This window comes from Wyeomyia smithii, chromosome 3 (genome assembly GCF_029784165.1).
Source record: "Wyeomyia smithii strain HCP4-BCI-WySm-NY-G18 chromosome 3, ASM2978416v1, whole genome shotgun sequence".
Classification (NCBI taxonomy): domain Eukaryota; kingdom Metazoa; phylum Arthropoda; class Insecta; order Diptera; family Culicidae; genus Wyeomyia; species Wyeomyia smithii.
Genome location: NC_073696.1, coordinates 195,473,073 through 195,494,478, shown reverse-complemented (window position 1 = coordinate 195,494,478; position 21,406 = coordinate 195,473,073). Strand labels below are relative to the sequence as shown.

Sequence of the window (21,406 nt, the reverse complement as noted above, 5' to 3'; positions counted from 1 at the left end):
GTCTTCCCCAGGGCTCATGTTTAAGCCCCCTTCTTTACAACTTTTATGTAAATGACATCGACGAATGTCTGGCAAACTCATGCACGATAAGACAACTTGCAGACGACAGTGTAATCTCTGTTACAGGAGCCAAAGCCGATTTGCAAGGACCATTGCAAGATACCTTGGACAATTTGTCTGCTTGGGCTTTACAGCTAGGTATCGAATTCTCTCCGGAGAAGACTGAGATAGTAGTTTTTTCTAGGAAGCATGAACCTGCTCAGCTTCAAACACAATTAATGGGTAAAACGATTTCTCAGGTTTTGGTACACAAATATCTTGGTGTCTGGTTCGACTCTAAAGGCACCTGGGGTTGTCACGTGAGGTATCTGATGAAAAAATGTCAACAAAGAGTGAATTTTCTTCGTACAATAACCGGAAAATGGTGGGGAGCCCACCCAGGAGACCTTATAAGGCTTTACCAAACAACGATATTGTCTGTTATTGAGTACGAGTGTTTCTGCTTCCGCTCCGCAGCAAACACACATTTGATCAAACTGGAGCGAATACAATATCGTTGTTTGCGTATCGCCTTAGGTTGCATGCAGTCGACCCATACGATGAGTTTGGAGGTCTTAGCTGGAGTACTACCATTGAAAAACCGCTTCTGGAGCCTGTCTTCTCGTATTCTTATCAAATGTGAGGTCTTGAACCGTCCCGTGATTGAAAATTTTGAAAGGTTAATCGAACTTAATTCTCAAACCCGTTTTATGACATTGTATTTCAATCACATGTCCCAAAATATTAACCCTTCTTCGAATATTCCAAATCGTGTCGACTTATCAAATACTTCTGATTCTACTGTGTTTTTCGATACATCCATGATAGAAGAAACTCGTGGAATCCCGGATCATTTACGCGTGCAGCAGATCCCCAAAATTTTTTCCAATAAATATCGAAACATCAACTGCAACAATATGTTCTACACTGACGGATTCATCTTTACGGACAGTCTCAGTTCCATTGAGGCTCTCCGATCGATGAAAGATGTTAAGCACTCTCCGTATTTCCTGGGGAAAATACGGGAACATCTGAGTGCTTTATCCGAAAAATCGTTTCAGATTACCTTAGCGTGGGTCCCTTCTCACTGCTCGATACCGGGCAATGAGAAAGCGGACTTTTTGGCTAAGGTGGGCGCAACAAACGGTGATATTTATGAAAGACCAATTGCCTTTAATGAATTTTTCGCATTTGTACGTCAGAATACAATCATCAGTTGGCAAAATTCTTGGACCAAGGGGGAACTGGGAAGGTGGTTACATTCCATAATCCCCAAGGTATCGACGAACCCGTGGTTCAAGGGGTTGGATGTAGGTCGGGATTTCATTTGCGTGATGTCCCGGCTTATGTCCAATCACTATAGATTTGACGCGCATCTCCGTCGTGTTGGGCTCGGGGAGAGTGGTATATGTGCCTGTGGTGAAGGTTATCACGACATAGAGCACGTTGTTTGGTCATGCCCTGTATACCGTGACGCCAGGTCTAGATTAATAGCTTCCCTGCAGGCCGAAGGTAGGCAGTCGGCTGTTCCTGTTCGTGATGTCTTGGCAAGCCGTGACCTATCCTACATGTCCCTTATATACGTTTTCCTGAAATCCATCCACGCCCCAGTTTGATCCTATCCCCTTCCGCCTACATCCAACCAAACGACAAGAACACGTTAAGACCCCGGATCCGGAAACAGCAACTAGACCCGCACGATACTCTCAGGCCCCGAGGGAGACAACCCAATATGCCAGTCCGTAATATCTTGGCCCAGCAGCGGAACATATTCAATATGCTGCTTACCTATGGCGATGGAAAACCATCAAACAACAAATCAGTGCTTTTCATGCAAAACATTCTAGCTTAAGTTAGATTTAGTTTCAGCTCGTAGTCGGCAGCGAGGATAAAAAATTTGCTTTTAGTTATTAAGATACTTTAGAAAGTAAGCTACCAGATATAATTGGCGCCGTTAAACATTGAATTGTATGTGTGCCGTGTCAAATAAACTATAGATGAGAAAAAAAAATAATTTTTATTTTTATTTCTGTTCCTGTTTTTATTTTTCTGTTTATTTCTTTTATGTAATATTAATTTTTTGTTATTAAATATTCTATTGTTTAATTATGCAATTTTTTATACCTGTTTTGTTTTATTTATATTTTTATTTTCTTTTTTATATCCAATTTTTATTTTCATTTCCGATTTCCTTTTCGCAATCGCTTTTGTTCTCGTTTCACATTTGACGTTTTGTGTTTCACATTTTATGGTTCTCGTTTTTGTTTTGTTTTGTGTTTTTTTGTTTCTAGATCTCGTTCTGGTTCTGGTTCTGGTTCTTTTTACTCTATACTTTTAACTTTTACCTTTTTCTTTTAAGAATTTATTTTTTACCTAAAACAATGCACTTTTCACTTTTTGCTTTTTATCACAGACAAACAGACGTGCCACTCGATGACGATTTCTTCGACCAGAAAAATAAAGATTATTTTGAAATTTTTCTTAGTAAGCAATAATGCCACTAGTGTCGCTATAAGCAAGCGTGCCTTTTCACTATCAAAGACAAAAACCATCGGTAATGCCGCTTGTGTTGATTTAAGCAAGCATGCAAACCAATTGGAAAAGACAAGAACCGTTTTACGAAAACAAGTTAGTAGGCAATAATCTCACATGGTGAAGCATGAGTATAACGTTTCGAATAAGGACGAAGATTTTACAAGATTTTCTACGAAGAGGCATGTATGTTAGTCTGTGTTTTTATTTTTTACCTTTTATTTTTAACTTTTAAACTTTATTCTTTACTTTTTACTTTTTAATTGTTATTTTTTACATTTTACTTTTTATTTTTACGTTTTACTTTTTACTATTTTATTTTTTTCTTTTCAATTTTTACTATTCATTTCGTATTTTTCTATTTGCTTTAAACGTTTTACATTTTACTTTTTTCTTTTTTACTTTTCACTCTTCATTTTTTGCAGTTTATGTTTATGTTTTACGTTTCACGTTCAACAGTTACATTGTTCTATGTTTTATGTTTATTGTTTAATGTTTATTGTTTAATGTTTAATGTTCAATGTTTAATGTTTAATGTTTAATGTTTAATGTTTAATGTTTAATGTTTGATGTTTAATGTTTCATGTTTAATGTTTAATGTTTAATGTTTAATGTTTAATGTTTAATGTTTAATATTTAATGTTTAATGTTTAATGTTTAATGTTTAATGTTTAATGTTTAATGTTTAATGTTTAATGTTTAATGTTTAATGTTTAATGTTTAATGTTTAATGTTTAATGTTTAATGTTTAATGTTTAATGTTTAATGTTTAATGTTTAATGTTTAGTGTTTAATGTTTAATGTTTAATGTTTAATGTTTAATGTTTAATGTTTAATGTTTAATGTTTAATGTTCAATGTTTAATGTTTAATGTTTAATGTTTAATGTTTAATGTTTTATGTTTATGTTTATGTTTATGTTTACGTTTATGTTTATGTTTATGTTTATGTTTATGTTTATGTTTATGTTTATGTTTATGTTTATGTTTATGTTTATGTTTATGTTTATGTTTATGTTTATGTTTATGTTTATGTTTATGTTTATGTTTATGTTTATGTTTATGTTTATGTTTATGTTTATGTTTATGTTTATGTTTATGTTTATGTTTATGTTTATGTTTATGTTTATGTTTATGTTTATGTTTATGTTTATGTTTATGTTTATGTTTATGTTTATGTTTATGTTTATGTTTATGTTTATGTTTATGTTTATGTTTATGTTTATGTTTATGTTTATGTTTATGTTTATGTTTATGTTTATGTTTATGTTTATGTTTATGTTTATGTTTATGTTTATGTTTATGTTTATGTTTATGTTTATGATTTTGTTATTTGTTATTTGTTATTTGTTATTTGTTATTTGTTATTTGTTATTTGTTATTTGTTATTTGTTATTTGTTATTTGTTATTTGTTATTTGTTATTTGTTATTTGTTATTTGTTATTTGTTATTTGTTATTTGTTATTTGTTATTTGTTATTTGTTATTTGTTATTTGTTATTTGTTATTTGTTATTTGTTATTTGTTATTTGTTATTTGTTATTTGTTATTTGTTATTTGTTATTTGTTATTTGTTATTTGTTATTTGTTATTTGTTATTTGTTATTTGTTATTTGTTATTTGTTATTTGTTATTTGTTATTTGTTATTTGTTATTTGTTATTTGTTATTTGTTATTTGTTATTTGTTATTTGTTATTTGTTATTTGTTATTTGTTATTTGTTATTTGTTATTTGTTATTTGTTATTTGTTATTTGTTATTTGTTATTTGTTATTTGTTATTTGTTATTTGTTATTTGTTATTTGTTATTTGTTATTTGTTATTTGTTATTTGTTATTTGTTATTTGTTATTTGTTATTTGTTATTTGTTATTTGTTATTTGTTATTTGTTATTTGTTATTTGTTATTTGTTATTTGTTATTTGTTATTTGTTATTTGTTATTTGTTATTTGTTATTTGTTATTTGTTATTTGTTATTTGTTATTTGTTATTTGTTATTTGTTATTTGTTATTTGTTATTTGTTATTTGTTATTTGTTATTTGTTATTTGTTATTTGTTATTTGTTATTTGTTATTTGTTATTTGTTATTTGTTATTTGTTATTTGTTATTTGTTATTTGTTATTTGTTATTTGTTATTTGTTATTTGTTATTTGTTATTTGTTATTTGTTATTTGTTATTTGTTATTTGTTATTTGTTATTTGTTATTTGTTATTTGTTATTTGTTATTTGTTATTTGTTATTTGTTATTTGTTATTTGTTATTTGTTATTTGTTATTTGTTATTTGTTATTTGTTATTTGTTATTTGTTATTTGTTATTTGTTATTTGTTATTTGTTATTTGTGTGTGTCGAGCAACATTTGTTATTTGTTTTTTGTTACAGTTTTGTCAGTTGAAGAACAGGCTTTGAATTTGTTATTTCATACGTTTAAAAAAAATGGTGGCTTGGAATATCCGACCTCTTTGTTACGTAATGAAACTACCATGTAAAATAAAAATATAATATGTAACCATGTAAAATATTCAAAAATGCAAAAATGCAAAAGGGTAGTTTTGTAGCCTAAAGAACAAAGTCATTTTTTTATGAATCATGTTTGGGCAACCTGTAAACAATATTTCAGAAAATCGACATTTTCTACAAAATTACTATAAATGACATTATCTTTCAATTTAGGGTTGAGTGCCTTGACTTTTGCAACGTCGATTTTTTTCAGGACACCCTTATGGTTACGTACAGATTGTTCACGTGAATTTCTAAACATCGAGCGATATTCATTTCAGGTTGCATGTGTTGAACCTTCTGTTTCGATGATCCAAGTGGTCTCACTGCCAGTTAGAAAGTCACTGTTCTAGATACCCAATAATTTTTCTCGCTACTATTCATATGATTGCTTTGACAAACAGCCACATTACATGCAAATCTGCAACGCAAATAAAACGGTGTTTACAGCAATTGTATTCCGGAGAAAAGTATTTTACTTTACAGCCGATAATTGAAAGTGTGTATTCAAACATGACCATACGGAATCGACTGGACAGTAAACTAAACAACACTATCGTTGACGATCACGTATATTCCGACAGTACATTTCTTCTTACCAAGCCCGAACATCGAAACAGGTTATACAATGATCTCAGTGTGTCGAGCAGCATTTTCGGTTCTTGCGGCAACAACTGTCATCCTCAGTGCAGCAGAGGTACGGCATATAGCAGCCAATTTCACAGAACCTTTGAGTGGGTTACTTTCACGGGAGAAACGCTTCTTAAATTTCGTCATCAATGGAGGCACTGCCAAGATCGTTATTGGCGGAGTGTTTCCGGTTCGATTTCATCACAGGCTGAAACGCAGCTTGAACTGTGCTGTCAATCTGCAAGCCAACTACGTTATTCCGGCATCAATCATCTGGCCTGTCCCGGAGCACGTGTTCAAAGAGCGTCTTAACAATAACTTTGTGGATAACAGTCGTCCACAACTGTACCAAGTGCTCGAGCATATGATCGATAGCTGGGGACGGCATGGACGGTCTTGTATATTGCGAACTATTTGCGAAGTAGCTGAAACTCCCCTTAGCCACAATGGAATGTTTGGTGAAATTCTGGATGTGATATTTACGTAAGTAACGAAAAATAACTTAACACATGAGATAAGCCAGTTAGATAATTTGTACTATTCTAGCCCAAGTGGTACGGACGTTATGGATGATGATTACAAATTAGCGCGTAAATATGGTTTGCATGGCGTTAGTTGTTCCAAAGCCTTCAATGAATGCCCCTATGGACACGGAATTCTGGATACAATTTCTGCCGTCAATCTGTTTAAGTTCTAACTAAATTGGTAACCTGAATGAAAGGAATAGTTTGTTGAGCACATAAATAAACTTTACATCATCAATCAGTTTGTAGATATAGGGGCAGAATCAACAAACTTTAAAAGTTATGTAACTGTGAAGTGTTTCTGCACCGTCATCAAAACAATTTCTTTACAGCCATTATCAATATTTCTCATATTCACCTAAGTCATCGGCAATCTACACAAGCGTAACTTGTTGTTTCATTCTAGCACACGTCATCAGTTATGCAATTGAATGTTCATCCATCTGAGAAAAAATGCGAAGTTGTGCATCGTCATTTAAACAATAATAATAAAATATATATGTCACAATGATGCGTAAAAATTATAGCTCACAGAACAAGAACATTCCCATTAAACTTCTTGCTCACTCGTTACATGAATACTGAATTTCTATTTTGCTAAACATTAATAAAAACACGAAAATCCACTCAAAAAAGATTATTTGAAAATAGAACATTCATAGCCGTCAAAACCAGAGGGGATTCACTGCTGTCAAATTTCATATATGTGTGCGTTATCGCAGATCAACTCTGGTCCATGACGTTTGTTGGTCCATGACGTTTGTAACTATGAACAATAATGGGGGAAAAATCACTACATAACACATTCATGAAAGTTTTTCGCGGTTTTACGAGTTTTGATTTAAAAACGTTCCGGTTTTATAATTTTTCACATCGATCAATTTCATCAACAAAAAGAACGAAAACCAAAACAAACGCCATGTTGCCGAATATGTTGGTTACACGATGTTTGACAGATAGATCCCCCCTGGTCAAAACAGCAGTCAAAGTAATTATTCTTACGAACGAGCGCACGATTACGCTGATGACCTCTTGCAAGACCACGAAACAAGAAAATAAAAAAGCGCAAATTCCCACACACTATGATTCGCAGACGCAGCTTCAAAAATCATCACATTGCTTGGCTCCTCCATTAATTACAGTTGCCTTCGGAAGGGAAACCGAGAGTACACCAAAATCGGAAGGCTCAGTCGAATTTTCAGTAATGCCCAGTAATGCCTAAAATGCCCATTTGAAGGTCTCCAAAAATAACTCCATTCGTCGCTTCGGTGTATCTTTTCTCTAATTTGAATCGTTCACTCTCGCTGCATACCGGCCCCATTGCGTCAAAGCGGCACTCACTGGCGGCACTATTCGGTATGCTTCACACCTCGGCTGAAATCTTGCAGCACAGCCACCTGAGCGCCACGAAGAACCTATCTCGGAAGCAGAAACTCTTGTGAATCTGCTGCGCAAATTATGCTGGCGCTGAGAACACGGTCACGCGTCTGTGGCTATAGGCTTGCTAAGTGCAATCCCGTGCTGCAGCCGAGTCTTACCCAGCTGCAGTTCTAACAGTTAGCCAAAGCAGCATGCAACGACCTACAACAGCACGCGAACGGATGATGCTCAGGTAATGTTCCGAAGCAAGCTATGGGCTGAATCGACCGGATCAAAACACGCCTCAGAATAAGTTCGAATACAGCGATTAGCACCGTTGCTGGGAATATGGAAAGACCCACGATTAATTCACCTACGGTGTAATTGCAGGAGACGATGATAATTGCAAATTCAAACATTTACACGCAAGTTTGGGGCCACTGATTGTTTTCAACATAAGCAGGTTCTAATGTCAAGTCAACTACAAACCTAAACTAAATCCTGTTTCATACAATGCTTTTTGCATTCTTCACCTTGGAACAGTTGTACCTAATGGTGAAAGGGTCGAAGACGGACCGCAAATCGGCAGACGACTCGAATCTTGTTTCGGTTTTAATTATACTTAATGACTGTCTACGCACATTATATGTTCAATAATGAAAGCATTATTCGAGCTGCGCAGCATAACAACTGAGGATAGAAACTTCTTGATTTTAAACGGAAATAAAATGATCTAGCATTGTTATTGATGATGATGTTAATAAATGTTTTTATTATTTGATCCATAAATTTCTCTGAAATACTAAATTAGGCTACTCATTTTCCTAGAACCTAGCTATATTAAAAAAATATCTTCTTCATTAATATAGGCACTCGGCTCAAGAAATACTCCTTATACTCCTTCTCTAGCGCTACGATCCTACTGACACTAACAGTCTCTCTCGAGCCGAGACTTGAACCTACGACGACTGACTTGTTAGGTCAGCATCGCGCCTCGAGACCATCTGGGAGATATGAAAGCCTGATTTACTCAAACCAATTATTTTACTAATGGATGGTGGAAAGAACGGCCCCAACGACAGTGGTGTACTCGATCACTATTTCAAGAGGATGATTCACTGGGAACGAGATCGGCGATTTCAAATATCTCGCTGCTTTCTATAGCGGACGGACCAACAGAGTAAACAGCACCTTCAACAGCGCTAGATTTTGGATCTCCCTTTTGTGTGGGTAGCACCGTCGACAATGTGGAAACTAAAACCAACCGTCCTTTTATGGACGACTACAAATTTTCGATTGAAATAGCAAAGATGAGTTTTTCACATCTGAGTAATAAAGTAATCCTGAGTTTACTATCAAGAAACCAAACGCTATTTACTACTAGGTATAACGCTTACAGTCATAGTAAGAAAATAAAGCATCCGTGCTTGGTTCGTAGTGGCTTTACAAAACGAATAACGAACAAACTTTTGTGACAAATTGCATATCGTCTTTTTTATTCAAAACTTATCACAAAATTTATAGTTTCGAGAAAAACGGGTATGAAAATTTCTCGTTAAACTTATTTAGGTCTATCAACATTGCTTATTGCAAGGAATAGACTTAATGCATAGAATAAATTACCATCAGACAGGCTCTCGTAATTCTACGTTAATCTTGCGTTGATCATCAACCTCTTCAATTATTCGATTTAATCATCCCTGTGAAATTTGATGTCTCAAGCAAAAAAAGATCTTTTCAGGGACTTGAATGAGATTTCGCATTCTGTCTGTCTGTCTGTTTTTTTTTTTTTTCAAAAGCCTGGCCTTTAGTTTGTTGTTATTTCGTGGTTAACCTGCGTGTACCCTCGTGCTACCCTCTGGCACGGTGTAGTATACACCGGAGCGCTTTCCGATCAAACGATTATAGCAAACGGGTAACACAAATATATCTGAACTTGATAGAAATAACAAACCCTGTAATATTCTTGATTTGCCTGAATGATAAAAAGTTCAGAATTATATCAAATTATGTTATTATACACTTGAATGCTCAAAAGTGTGTTTTTATAAAGCATATTTATAACAAAATTTGTAATTCAATTGAAAAAATATTGTACATTCTAACTAATTCCGATCTTTTTCTGCCAAAACCTTACAAAACTTGCTATAATTTGTTATGACCAGTAAGTAATTTTGATAGGAATTTTGATATTTTAACTATTAACAAGACCAAGTTTAGAACACAAGTTGATACAAAAAGTTCGTAAAAAAATATTAAGATTTGTTATAATCCTGATATTTTCGACTGATCGGGTTTCCCACTAAACACTTCCTTACTATCCGTTTGCCTCGATTTCCCCGGGAGATTGTACGCATTCACATTGAATCTGGTCGTAACATCTTTCGAATTCGTTTGATGTTTCTTCGGTGGAAACTTTCGTTTTCCTCCGTCAGGGTAATACCGTTTGGCATTATCCCAGCTACGACACATACTGCCTCCGATGAGATTGTACGCACTCACAACTCGAATGACCGTGAGCCAGAACACACTGCACAGTTTCGTCTGATTCCTTTTAGTCTTTAATACCCCAAGCCAGGCTGGACCTCATCGCAGTATCGACGATGATACACTAGCCAGTAGACGCCGCTTACTACTGCCCAATTTTTGGACCCCCACCCCCCATATGTAACTCGCAAGCAAAGTCGTCGTGACTATTGAAGTTCAGTCGATCGTCGGTCATCACTCCCGGGTACTTAAGCGCGCGTTCCGAAAGTATGACATCCTCGCCTATGGTGATTTCTGCCCGCTAGACCACTTTACAGTTGCTGACCAATGGCACCTCCGTTTTTTGACTTGCAATCTTTCGCTTCACTTCCTGCATCCAGTTTTCGATCATTCCGATCGCCTAGGTAGCCAGCATTTCCACATCTTCCAGAGACTCGCCTATCACCGATATCACAAAATCATCTTCAAAACCCACAATCACCACCCCTTTGGGCAGCTTCATTATACATTCCGTTCCAAAGTGTTGGCCCGAGAATTGAACCTTGCGGAACTCCAGCTGTGATGTTCGAGGTCTTTTGTCCTTCGGCAGTATCGTATACTAGGACCCGATTCTGGAAGTAGCCACCAATAATCTTACACAGATAGTCTGGTACTCGCATTCTGTGTAATGACTCGGCGATGGCCTTCCAGCTGGCAGTGTTGAAGGTGTTCTTGACGTCGTTTGTAACTACGGCACAACAACGATTACCCTTCCACTTCTGTTTGGCCGACTATCTCAAGCACTGTAGAGGATAATTCTCTCCAAGACCAGCTGTATTCAGCAGACAAATCAGTCTATACAATGCTGGAACCTCTAGTGGCTTGCCCGGTTTCGGTAACAGCACTAACTTTTGCTTTTTCTATCTGGCTGGAAAGTAAGCTTGCGGCCCACTGGCGTCACTCCCATCTTCTTCACCGTAAGGTGTAGTCGGCCAAGTCACCGGGTTATGTGTCGGGTAAAGTCCCTCAACGATCGTTTTCAACTTTTCTGGACTATGGTCCACGGCTGTCATTGACCCTTTGACCTTTGACATTACTAGTCGGTACGCATCATCACAGGAGTTGGCATCAAGGTCCCGACACAGTTATCTATAAGTTTGCTTAGCTTTATTCCCCGTTCAAATGCATCTCTTGCCGCCCGGAACGCCCTCTGGCGCTGCTCTCGGCTTGCTACGATGCTTGCTCTCTGGACGCGTCTCCTGGCCCGGAGACAACTAGCTCGGAGGATGCTAAGTTGCTCATTCCAGCAATAAACGACGTTTGTTCCTCGGATCCTGTTTTATGGGTATAGCTGCATCGAACTAGCCAATGCATTCGTCAGCTCATCCGCATTTTGGCAAAACGATCCGCCATCGATACGCAGAGCCTCAACAAAAAGGGTTTACGTCGAAAGCTTTCATCTTCACTTTCATTCGCATGATCTTGTTCTCTGTACTGCTACAGGGTTCTGTTGACCGATGCAGTAGCGAATCGTCTGGTGATCACTGAGTGTATACCCCTCACACACTCTCCAACTCGTGCTTGCCCTCAGCGACGGGCTGTAGAAGATGACGTCGACAATAGATTCCCGTCCATCTATACGAAAAGTGCTTAGGGGCCATCCACATTCCACGTGGACAGCATTGGGGGGAGGGTCTGTGTAATGTCCACGGTCCATACAATTTTTTTAAAGTATATACGGAGGGGGGGGTTGAAATCGTAAAGAATCTGTCCACGTGGTATGTGGATGGCCCCTTACGGCACCTTCATTACATAGTAAGACTTCTAGCTTTGCCAGAGCTTCTAGCAAACTGTACCCTCTAACGTTGGAACATCTGTTACCCAACTCTAGTGCCCAAGCGTTGAAGTCTTTGCCGATAATAACCGGTATTCGACCGATAACTTTCTCGGTTAGATCATCCAACATTTGTTGGAACTCTGGGTCCATCTGGGTGGTGTATAGCAGCTTCATGTGAGTTTGAGATCCCTTCTACGATAGGGAATCTGCCCATAACGTAAATTGCGGCTATTGCCGCTCTGTCCGTCATCCACATACCACGTGGACAGCTTTGGGGTGGGGGGGTTGGCTTATGTCCACGGTCCATATAATTTTTTTAGAATTTATATGGGCACTTGTCCACGGAGGGGTAGGGGGGGTCAAAATCGTTAAAAATTTGTCTACGTGGTATGTGGATGGCCCCTTGCCGTTTTCGCGAGGAATTCGATATGGCTCTGCAATTATTGCAGCATCGCAACCCGTTTCTGCTGCCGCCTACCACAACAGTGGCTGTGCAGTGTCGCAAAGACTGCGATTAATCTTCGTTACATTCATGACTGCTGCATTTTCTCTCTTATACGGAAAGGATTTGAGACACCCCGCTCAATCGGTAAACAACTCGCATTGTTCCCTAACCGCTCTCAACAGCTCGTCTACCGTTGTGACCTCGTCCAAATTTCTGCACTCGGTCACAGTTTTCTGAGAAAGCTTCCTCGCCAAGAAACTTCTCGACTAGCTGCTTTGAAGCCATACTCTTCACCACTGGGTAATTCTTCAGGTCAAAAATCATTTCAACCCTTTAGTGCGCCTTGTATTTATCACCTTTTCACCTAACTTCGGTAATTGCGGGTCCACTCTGACTCTCCAGAAGAGGTGAGCATAGGTAGTTTCTGCCTCCACTTCCACGATCGCGGCGTCTTCCTTTGGACCACTGCCTCGTTTGCTTTTTCATTACTTCATTTTTGCCATCGTTCTTCTTCTGTGTCTTCTCGCCAATTTTGCACAAGATAGTCTTTCACTTTACGCTTCCACTACTTTCATATCTCTCTTATGCTCTTTGATTTTTTTCTGTTTCTGTTTCTGTCTGTCTGTCTGTCTGTCTGTCCGTCTGTCTGTCTGTCTGTCTGTCTGTCTGTCTGTCTGTCTGTCTGTCTGTCTGTCTGTCTGTCTGTCTGTCTGTCTGTCTGTCTGTCTGTCTGTCTGTCTGTCTGTCTGTCTGTCTGTCTGTCTGTCTGTCTGTCTGTCTGTCTGTCTGTCTGTCTGTCTGTCTGTCTGTCTGTCTGTCTGTCTGTCTGTCTGTCTGTCTGTCTGTCTGTCTGTCTGTCTGTCTGTCTGTCTGTCTGTCTGTCTGTCTGTCTGTCTGTCTGTCTGTCTGTCTGTCTGTCTGTCTGTCTGTCTGTCTGTCTGTCTGTCTGTCTGTCTGTCTGTCTGTCTGTCTGTCTGTCTGTCTGTCTGTCTGTCTGTCTGTCTGTCTGTCTGTCTGTCTGTCTGTCTGTCTGTCTGTCTGTCTGTCTGTCTGTCTGTCTGTCTGTCTGTCTGTCTGTCTGTCTGTCTGCCTGCATGCCTGCCTGCCTGCCTGCCTGTCTGTCTGTCTGTCTGTCTGTCAGTCTGTCTGTCTGTCTGTCTGTCTGTCTGTCTGTCTGTCTGTCTGTCTGTCTGTCTGTCTGTCTGTCTGTCTGTCTGTCTGTCTGTCTGTCTGTCTGTCTGTCTGTCTGTCTGTCTGTCTGTCTGTCTGTCTGTCTGTCTGTCTGTCTGTCTGTCTGTCTGTCTGTCTGTCTGTCTGTCTGTCTGTCTGTCTGTCTGTCTGTCTGTCTGTCTGTCTGTCTGTCTGTCTGTCTGTCTGTCTGTCTGTCTGTCTGTCTGTCTGTCTGTCTGTCTGTCTGTCTGTCTGTCTGTCTGTCTGTCTGTCTGTCTGTCTGTCTGTCTGTCTGTCTGTCTGTCTGTCTGTCTGTCTGTCTGTCTGTCTGTCTGTCTGTCTGTCTGTCTGTCTGTCTGTCTGTCTGTCTGTCTGTCTGTCTGTCTGTCTGTCTGTCTGTCTGTCTGTCTGTCTGTCTGTCTGTCTGTCTGTCTGTCTGTCTGTCTGTCTGTCTGTCTGTCTGTCTGTCTGTCTGTCTGTCTGTCTGTCTGTCTGTCTGTCTGTCTGTCTGTCTGTCTGTCTGTCTGTCTGTCTGTCTGTCTGTCTGTCTGTCTGTCTGTCTGTCTGTCTGTCTGTCTGTCTGTCTGTCTGTCTGTCTGTCTGTCTGTCTGTCTGTCTGTCTGTCTGTCTGTCTGTCTGTCTGTCTGTCTGTCTGTCTGTCTGTCTGTCTGTCTGTCTGTCTGTCTGTCTGTCTGTCTGTCTGTCTGTCTGTCTGTCTGTCTGTCTGTCTGTCTGTCTGTCTGTCTGTCTGTCTGTCTGTCTGTCTGTCTGTCTGTCTGTCTGTCTGTCTGTCTGTCTGTCTGTCTGTCTGTCTGTCTGTCTGTCTGTCTGTCTGTCTGTCTGTCTGTCTGTCTGTCTGTCTGTCTGTCTGTCTGTCTGTCTGTCTGTCTGTCTGTCTGTCTGTCTGTCTGTCTGTCTGTCTGTCTGTCTGTCTGTCTGTCTGTCTGTCTGTCTGTCTGTCTGTCTGTCTGTCTGTCTGTCTGTCTGTCTGTCTGTCTGTCTGTCTGTCTGTCTGTCTGTCTGTCTGTCTGTCTGTCTGTCTGTCTGTCTGTCTGTCTGTCTGTCTGTCTGTCTGTCTGTCTGTCTGTCTGTCTGTCTGTCTGTCTGTCTGTCTGTCTGTCTGTCTGTCTGTCTGTCTGTCTGTCTGTCTGTCTGTCTGTCTGTCTGTCTGTCTGTCTGTCTGTCTGTCTGTCTGTCTGTCTGTCTGTCTGTCTGTACCGACATTACTAGTCGGTACGCATCATCACAGGAGTTGGCATCAAGGTCCCGACACAGTTATCTATAAGTTTCAGTGCGTCTTGAACTGTCCTACAGATCAGACGTTTTTTTCGGTTGCTTGTGGACTGGTCTTTGACTGCCTATAGCTTCAAAGTTTGTGTTTTATCAGTGTGTCTTTTAAAGACTACCTGAAAGTTATTTCCCATCAGTCTTTCTCAAGACTACCTACTTTTGAATTTAACATTTGTTTTAACTTTTTTCGTATCACCTGAAATGGCTGGACGGAAAAAGAAACCTCGCATCGCTGCGGGGGGTTACCTATTGTGGTAACTATTTCTTCTGAATTTAATATATTCAAAAAGGAACTTTCAACGTTTGTTTCTGACGTTAAAGTTACCTATCAAATTGGCCGTAGAGGTGAATGCCGCTTATTAGCCGACTCAGTAAAGGGTCGTGATCGTCTTGTTCAGTATTTAACTGACAAGATGTACAAATTTTTTACATATGACACCAAGAACGCCAAGCCGTTCAAGGTTGTCTTGAAAGGTCTCACCAACGATCAAACCGTTGATGAGATCAAACTTACTTTAACAGAATTACTTGGCATAGCCCCTACCCAAGTAATTCTAATTAAACAAAAATCACGAGGCGAAAACAGTCAGAGAACTGGAATTTCCCTTGTTAATTATTTAATTCATTTTAACCGCAATGAGGTTAACAACTTAAAATTTTTTGAAAAAGCACATGCTTTGTATAATGTGCGTGTAAAGTGGGAAACTTATAGGAAGTATGGCGGAGGTGAAAAGCATATCACCCAATGCCGTACTTGCCAACGTTATGGTCATGGTTCCAAATTCTGTAACATGGACCAAAAATGTCTTAATTGTGGAGACTCTTCTCACAAAAAGGACACATGTCCTGTGAAAGAGAGTAAAAATTTTCGCTGTGCGAATTGTAACGGCAACCATATGTCAAATTTTTATCAATGCCCAGTCCGTTTAGCAATTGTTAAGGCAAGGCAAGGTAAACAAAATTCAATTTCTCAATTAAAACCAACTTCAAAACAAAATTCTCCAAGCGTACCAGTGACGCATAGTTTACCTACTCCTTTGCATACCCGTTTAACTTATACACAGGTTACAGGTAGTTCGAACATTATACCGCCTAGTGTTGGTAGTTCGAAAATGACCGTTAATATGGGTAAGCAAAACACGCTAGAAAATAATTGTACAGCTATCACTCCAGCTAATATTGCTACCGAAAATATTTTTTCTAATGTCAACTGCCTGGGGCCTATTACGGCAGGTAAACTTTCTTTTTTGCAACAGGCAATGTTCGATCTTATGAACGCCATGTTGCAGGCAAAATCAATGTTTGAAGCCATTCAAATAGGCACAAATTTTACTATTAAAATTGTTTCTAATTTAAAATTTAGCAATGATTTTAAATTAAACAATTAAAATATTAAATTGGAATGCTCGCTCATTGAAGGCCAATGAGAATGAGCTTTTTAATTTTTTAACAGTAAATAATGTGCATATTGCAATTATTACTGAAACATTTTTGAAACCTAACATAAAATTAAAATATGATCCCAATTACGTGGTTCATAGATATGATAGGATTCAGGGTTCCGGCGGTGGAGTTGCAATTGTTATTCATCGCCGAATCAAACATCGTGCTCTTCCCCATCTTGAGACGAAAGTTATTGAAACTTTGGGAATTGAAGTTCAAACTGAACTTGGGATTTTATTTATTGCCGCAGCATATTTACCATTTCAATGCACACGCGAGCTCAAAAATCATTTTAAAGGTGATTTACAAAAACTCACCAGAAATCGTTCGAAATTTTTAACGCTAAACATCGTTCATGGAATAATTCTCAAAGTAATTCCAATGGCAAAATTTTATTCAATGATTGTTCTTCAGGATACTATTCTATTTTGTCTCCGAATAGTCCTGCATGCTTTTCTTCTGTAAGAAACCCTTCAACAATTGATTTGGTGCTGACAGATCAAAGTCATGTATGTAGTGATTTGATCACACATGCTGACTTTGATTCTGACCATCTTCCAATAACTTTTTCTTTATCACATGAATCAGTTTTAAACCCTATGAGCTCTGTTTTTAATTATAACAAAGCTAATTGGGAAAGATACAAAAATTATATTGAGAGAAATTTCAATAATGAGCTTGATTTGCAAAACGAAGTGAATATTGATTCCGCTTTGGAAGCATTAAAATGTGCAATTGTTGATGCCAGAAATTATTCTGTTCCAAAGGCTCAAGTGAAATTTGATTCACCAATAATTGACGAAAATCTTCAACTTCTAATTCGTTTGAAAAATGTCCGCAGACGTCAATATCAACGTTCTCGTGACCCTGTTTTTAAAACTATTTATAAAGATTTACAGAAAGAGATTAAACATAGATTTACTCTTCTGAGAAATCAAAATTTTGAGACTAAAGTTGAAAAATTGAAACCATATTCAAAACCATTTTGGAAGCTGTCGAAGATTCTTAAGAAACCTTCAAAGCCTATTCCAGTTTTAAAAGATGGTGAACGTTTTCTTGTATCCAATGAACAAAAGGCTCAAAGACTTGCTCAGCAGTTTGAGAGTGTTCATAACTCAAATTTGAATTTTGTGAGTCCAATTGAAAATGAAGTCACACGTCAATTTGATTTCATTTCTTCCCAGAATTTTTTACCTGCAGAAATAATTGAAACTAACTTGAATGAGATTAAATCAATTATTAAAAATTTCAAAAATATGAAAGCACCCGGTGACGATGGAATCTTTAATATACTAATCAAACATCTCCCTGAGAGCACAATGGATTTTTTAGTGAAAATTTTCAATTGCTGCTTCAAAATTGCATATTTCCCCAAATTATGGAAAAATGCAAAAATTACTCCCATTTTAAAACCGGATAAGAACCCAGCTGAAGTTTCAAGTTATCGACCAATCAGTTTGCTTTCTTCAATAAGTAAACTGTTTGAGAGAGTTATTCTTAACAGAATGATGTCACACATCAACGAAAATTCAATTTTTGCAAATGAACAGTTTGGATTTCGCCATGGGCATTCCACAACTCATCAATTGCTCAGAGTTACTAATATGATACGAGCTAACAAATCTGAAGGTTATTCCACTGGAGCTGCTCTTTTAGACATAGAAAAAGCATTCGACAGTGTTTGGCATAAAGGTTTGATTGCGAAATTGCAAACTTTTAATTTTCCAATTTTCCTAATCAAAATTTTAAAAAATTATCTTACTGATCGAACTCTGCAGGTTGTCTATCAGAATTCAAAATCTGATAGATTTCCTGTCAGAGCAGGTGTGCCTCAAGGTTCAGTCTTGGGTCCAGTCCTGTACAACATATTCACTTCAGATCTTCCTGATTTGCCTCCAGGATGCACAAAGTCATTGTTCTGCGATGACACAAGCATTTCCGTAAAAGGAAAAAGTCTTCGTGTCATATGCAGTCGATTGCAGAAAAGTTTAGATATTTTTTCTTCCTACTTGCAAAAGTGGAAAATCTCTCCCAATGCTTCTAAAACTCAAATGATAATTTTTCCGCATAAGCCTAGGGCTTCTTTCCTCAAGCCAAACAATAATCACGTTGTCAAGATGAATGGGGTTATTTTAAGTTGGTCCGACAAGGTTAAGTACTTTGGACTAATTTATGATAAAAAACTTATTTTCAAAGAGCACATTGAGAGTATACAAGCCAAGTGCATCAAATATACGAGATGTTTATATCCTCTCGTTAACAGGAATTCTAAACTTTGTTTAAAAAACAAACTTTTGATTTACAAACAAATTTTTAGACCAGCAATGCTTTATGCTGTACCGATCTGGTCAAGTTGCTGTTCAACAAGGAAGAAAACGCTCCAAAGGATTCAGAATAAAATTCTGAAAATGATTTTGAAGCGTCCTCCTTGGTTTGGTACACTCGAATTACATAGACTTACTGGTGTTGAACCATTAGAAGCTATGTCAAATAAAATTATTAACAATTTTCGACAAAAATCGTTGCAATCCTCAATTGCTACGATAAGCTCTCTTTATAGCCAATAAGTTAGCAATTAAGTTAGTTGTAAGTTTACTTCCCCTTTTCTGACAAGTAGGTTTAAATCCCTACGAATGATAAGTCCTAATTGCGAAAGCAAACAAATTCTAACAATTAAAATTACAAATTTCTAACAGTGTTGAGAAGTCACCATTCGTGATTGGACACACATACTCATTATTTACTAATATTTATCATAAATACTTAAGCTATAAGTTTGCTTAGCTTTATTCCCCGTTCAAATGCATCTCTTGCCGCCCGGAACGCCCTCTGGCGCTGCTCTCGGCTTGCTACGATGCTTGCTCTCTGGACGCGTCTCCTGGCCCGGAGACAACTAGCTCGGAGGATGCTAAGTTGCTCATTCCAGCAATAAACGACGTTTGTTCCTCGGATCCTGTTTTATGGGTATAGCTGCATCGAACTAGCCAATGCATTCGTCAGCTCATCCGCATTTTGGCAAAACGATCCGCCATCGATACGCAGAGCCTCAACAAAAAGGGTTTACGTCGAAAGCTTTCATCTTCACTTTCATTCGCATGATCTTGTTCTCTGTACTGCTACAGGGTTCTGTTGACCGATGCAGTAGCGAATCGTCTGGTGATCACTGAGTGTATACCCCTCACACACTCTCCAACTCGTGCTTGCCCTCAGCGACGGGCTGTAGAAGATGACGTCGACAATAGATTCCCGTCCATCTTTACGAAAAGTGCTTAGGGGCCATCCACATTCCACGTGGACAGCATTGGGGGGAGGGTCTGTGTAATGTCCACGGTCCATACAATTTTTTTAAAATATATACGGAGGGGGGGGTTGAAATCGTAAAGAATCTGTCCACGTGGTATGTGGATGGCCCCTTACGGCACCTTCATTACATAGTAAGACTTCTAGCTTTGCCAGAGCTTCTAGCAAACTGTACCCTCTAACGTTGGAACATCTGTTACCCAACTCCAGTGCCCAAGCGTTGAAGTCTTTGCCGATAATAACCGGTATTCGCCCGATAACTTTCTCGGTTAGATCATCCAACATTTGTTGGAACTCTGGGTCCATCTGGGTGGTGTATAGCAGCTTCATGTGAGTTTGAGATCCCTTCTACGATAGGGAATCTGCCCATAACGTAAATCGCGGCTATTGCCGCTCTGTCCGTCATCCACATACCACGTGGACAGCTTTGGGGTGGGGGGGTTGGCTTATGTCCACGGTCCATATAATTTTTTTAGAATTTATATGGGCACTTGTCCACGGAGGGGTAGGGGGGGTCAAAATCGTTAAAAATTTGTCTACGTAGTATGTGGATGGCCCCTTGCCGTTTTCGCGAGGAATTCGATATGGCTCTGCAATTATTGCAGCATCGCAACCCGTTTCTGCTGCCGCCTACCACAACAGTGGCTGTGCAGTGTCGCAAAGACTGCGATTAATCTTCGTTACATTCATGACTGCTGCATTTTCTCTCTTATACGGAAAGGATTTGAGACACCCCGCTCAATCGGTAAACAACTCGCATTGTTCCCTAACCGCTCTCAACAGCTCGTCTACCGTTGTGACCTCGTCCAAATTTCTGCACTCGGTCACAGTTTTCTGAGAAAGCTTCCTCGCCAAGAAACTTCTCGACTAGCTGCTTTGAAGCCATACTCTTCACCACTGGGTAATTCTTCAGGTCAAAAATCATTTCAACCCTTTAGTGCGCCTTGTATTTATCACCTTTTCACCTAACTTCGGTAATTGCGGGTCCACTCTGACTCTCCAGAAAAGGTGAGCATAGGTAGTTTCTGCCTCTGTCACTTTACCTTCGTTCATATCTTCATATTTCTTATTGTCATAATTTTCCTCCATTTATACAGTATATATTACATGTCAGAACAATATTGCTGATAACTTGTGCTGAATAATACTGTGCAGTTTTGCTTGAACGTAGATTTCAAAACTCAAAATTCAAGGAATGCCAAAAATACATTAAACTTTTGGGTAATTTTGTTCTAAAAAATATAAATAAATTCAATACCTAAAAAAACGCGATGTTAAAGGTGAAGCTGCATATTTTGGAATATAAAGTACTTTAAAGGAAAAATAGAAAAATAAGGTTGAAAAACCATCTGTATTATTAAAAGGGGTGTTGATATAAGCTATTCAATCCTGCTCCTTTAACATATTGTATGATTATTTTTCTCTCCGGAATTGATTTTTGATGTTATCACCCCTTTAATTATTATTGTGTTGCGACCGAAAAACAAAACAGTCGATCAGCCGCAGTGCAAATAGATGTTTAAAATAGTTTTTTTGACACGGCACGAACCGTGCAAATAGATGTAGGTCAGTAATTTCGTCGAAACAAGGCGTCTGCGTATAAATTTGAATGCCATTGACTGAAGCGTCCGATGACTCGTAATTTTTGGTCCCGGCTGGGTCGATCGCAATCTATCAGCCGGCTTACCCAAAGTGTGAAGGGAAAAACCAGAGCACAGGACAGGTACACACAGGCAGCGGTGAAGTGAAGGTGTACGAAGCGTGGCAAACACTTTGGTCTCTCGCGAAAGAGGGATGTAGCGAACCCCCGAAACTATTAAGAAATATAAAACTATCACGCCGTAATGAGCCGCTTCTCAGTCTCTTTTTCGA

General features: G+C 38.5%; 1 protein-coding gene across 1 annotated transcript; it reads left to right on the top strand.

Annotated features, from left to right (window-relative positions):
* Window positions 1-5,629: 5,629 nt before the first annotated feature.
* Window positions 5,630-6,691, top strand: LOC129731009 (uncharacterized). Its single transcript, XM_055690709.1, has 2 exons — window positions 5,630-6,183; window positions 6,247-6,691. The coding sequence occupies exons 1-2, from the start codon at window positions 5,699-5,701 to the stop codon at window positions 6,395-6,397; spliced, it is 636 nt and encodes a 211-aa protein (XP_055546684.1). The 5' UTR covers window positions 5,630-5,698; the 3' UTR covers window positions 6,398-6,691.
* Window positions 6,692-21,406: the final 14,715 nt, after the last annotated feature.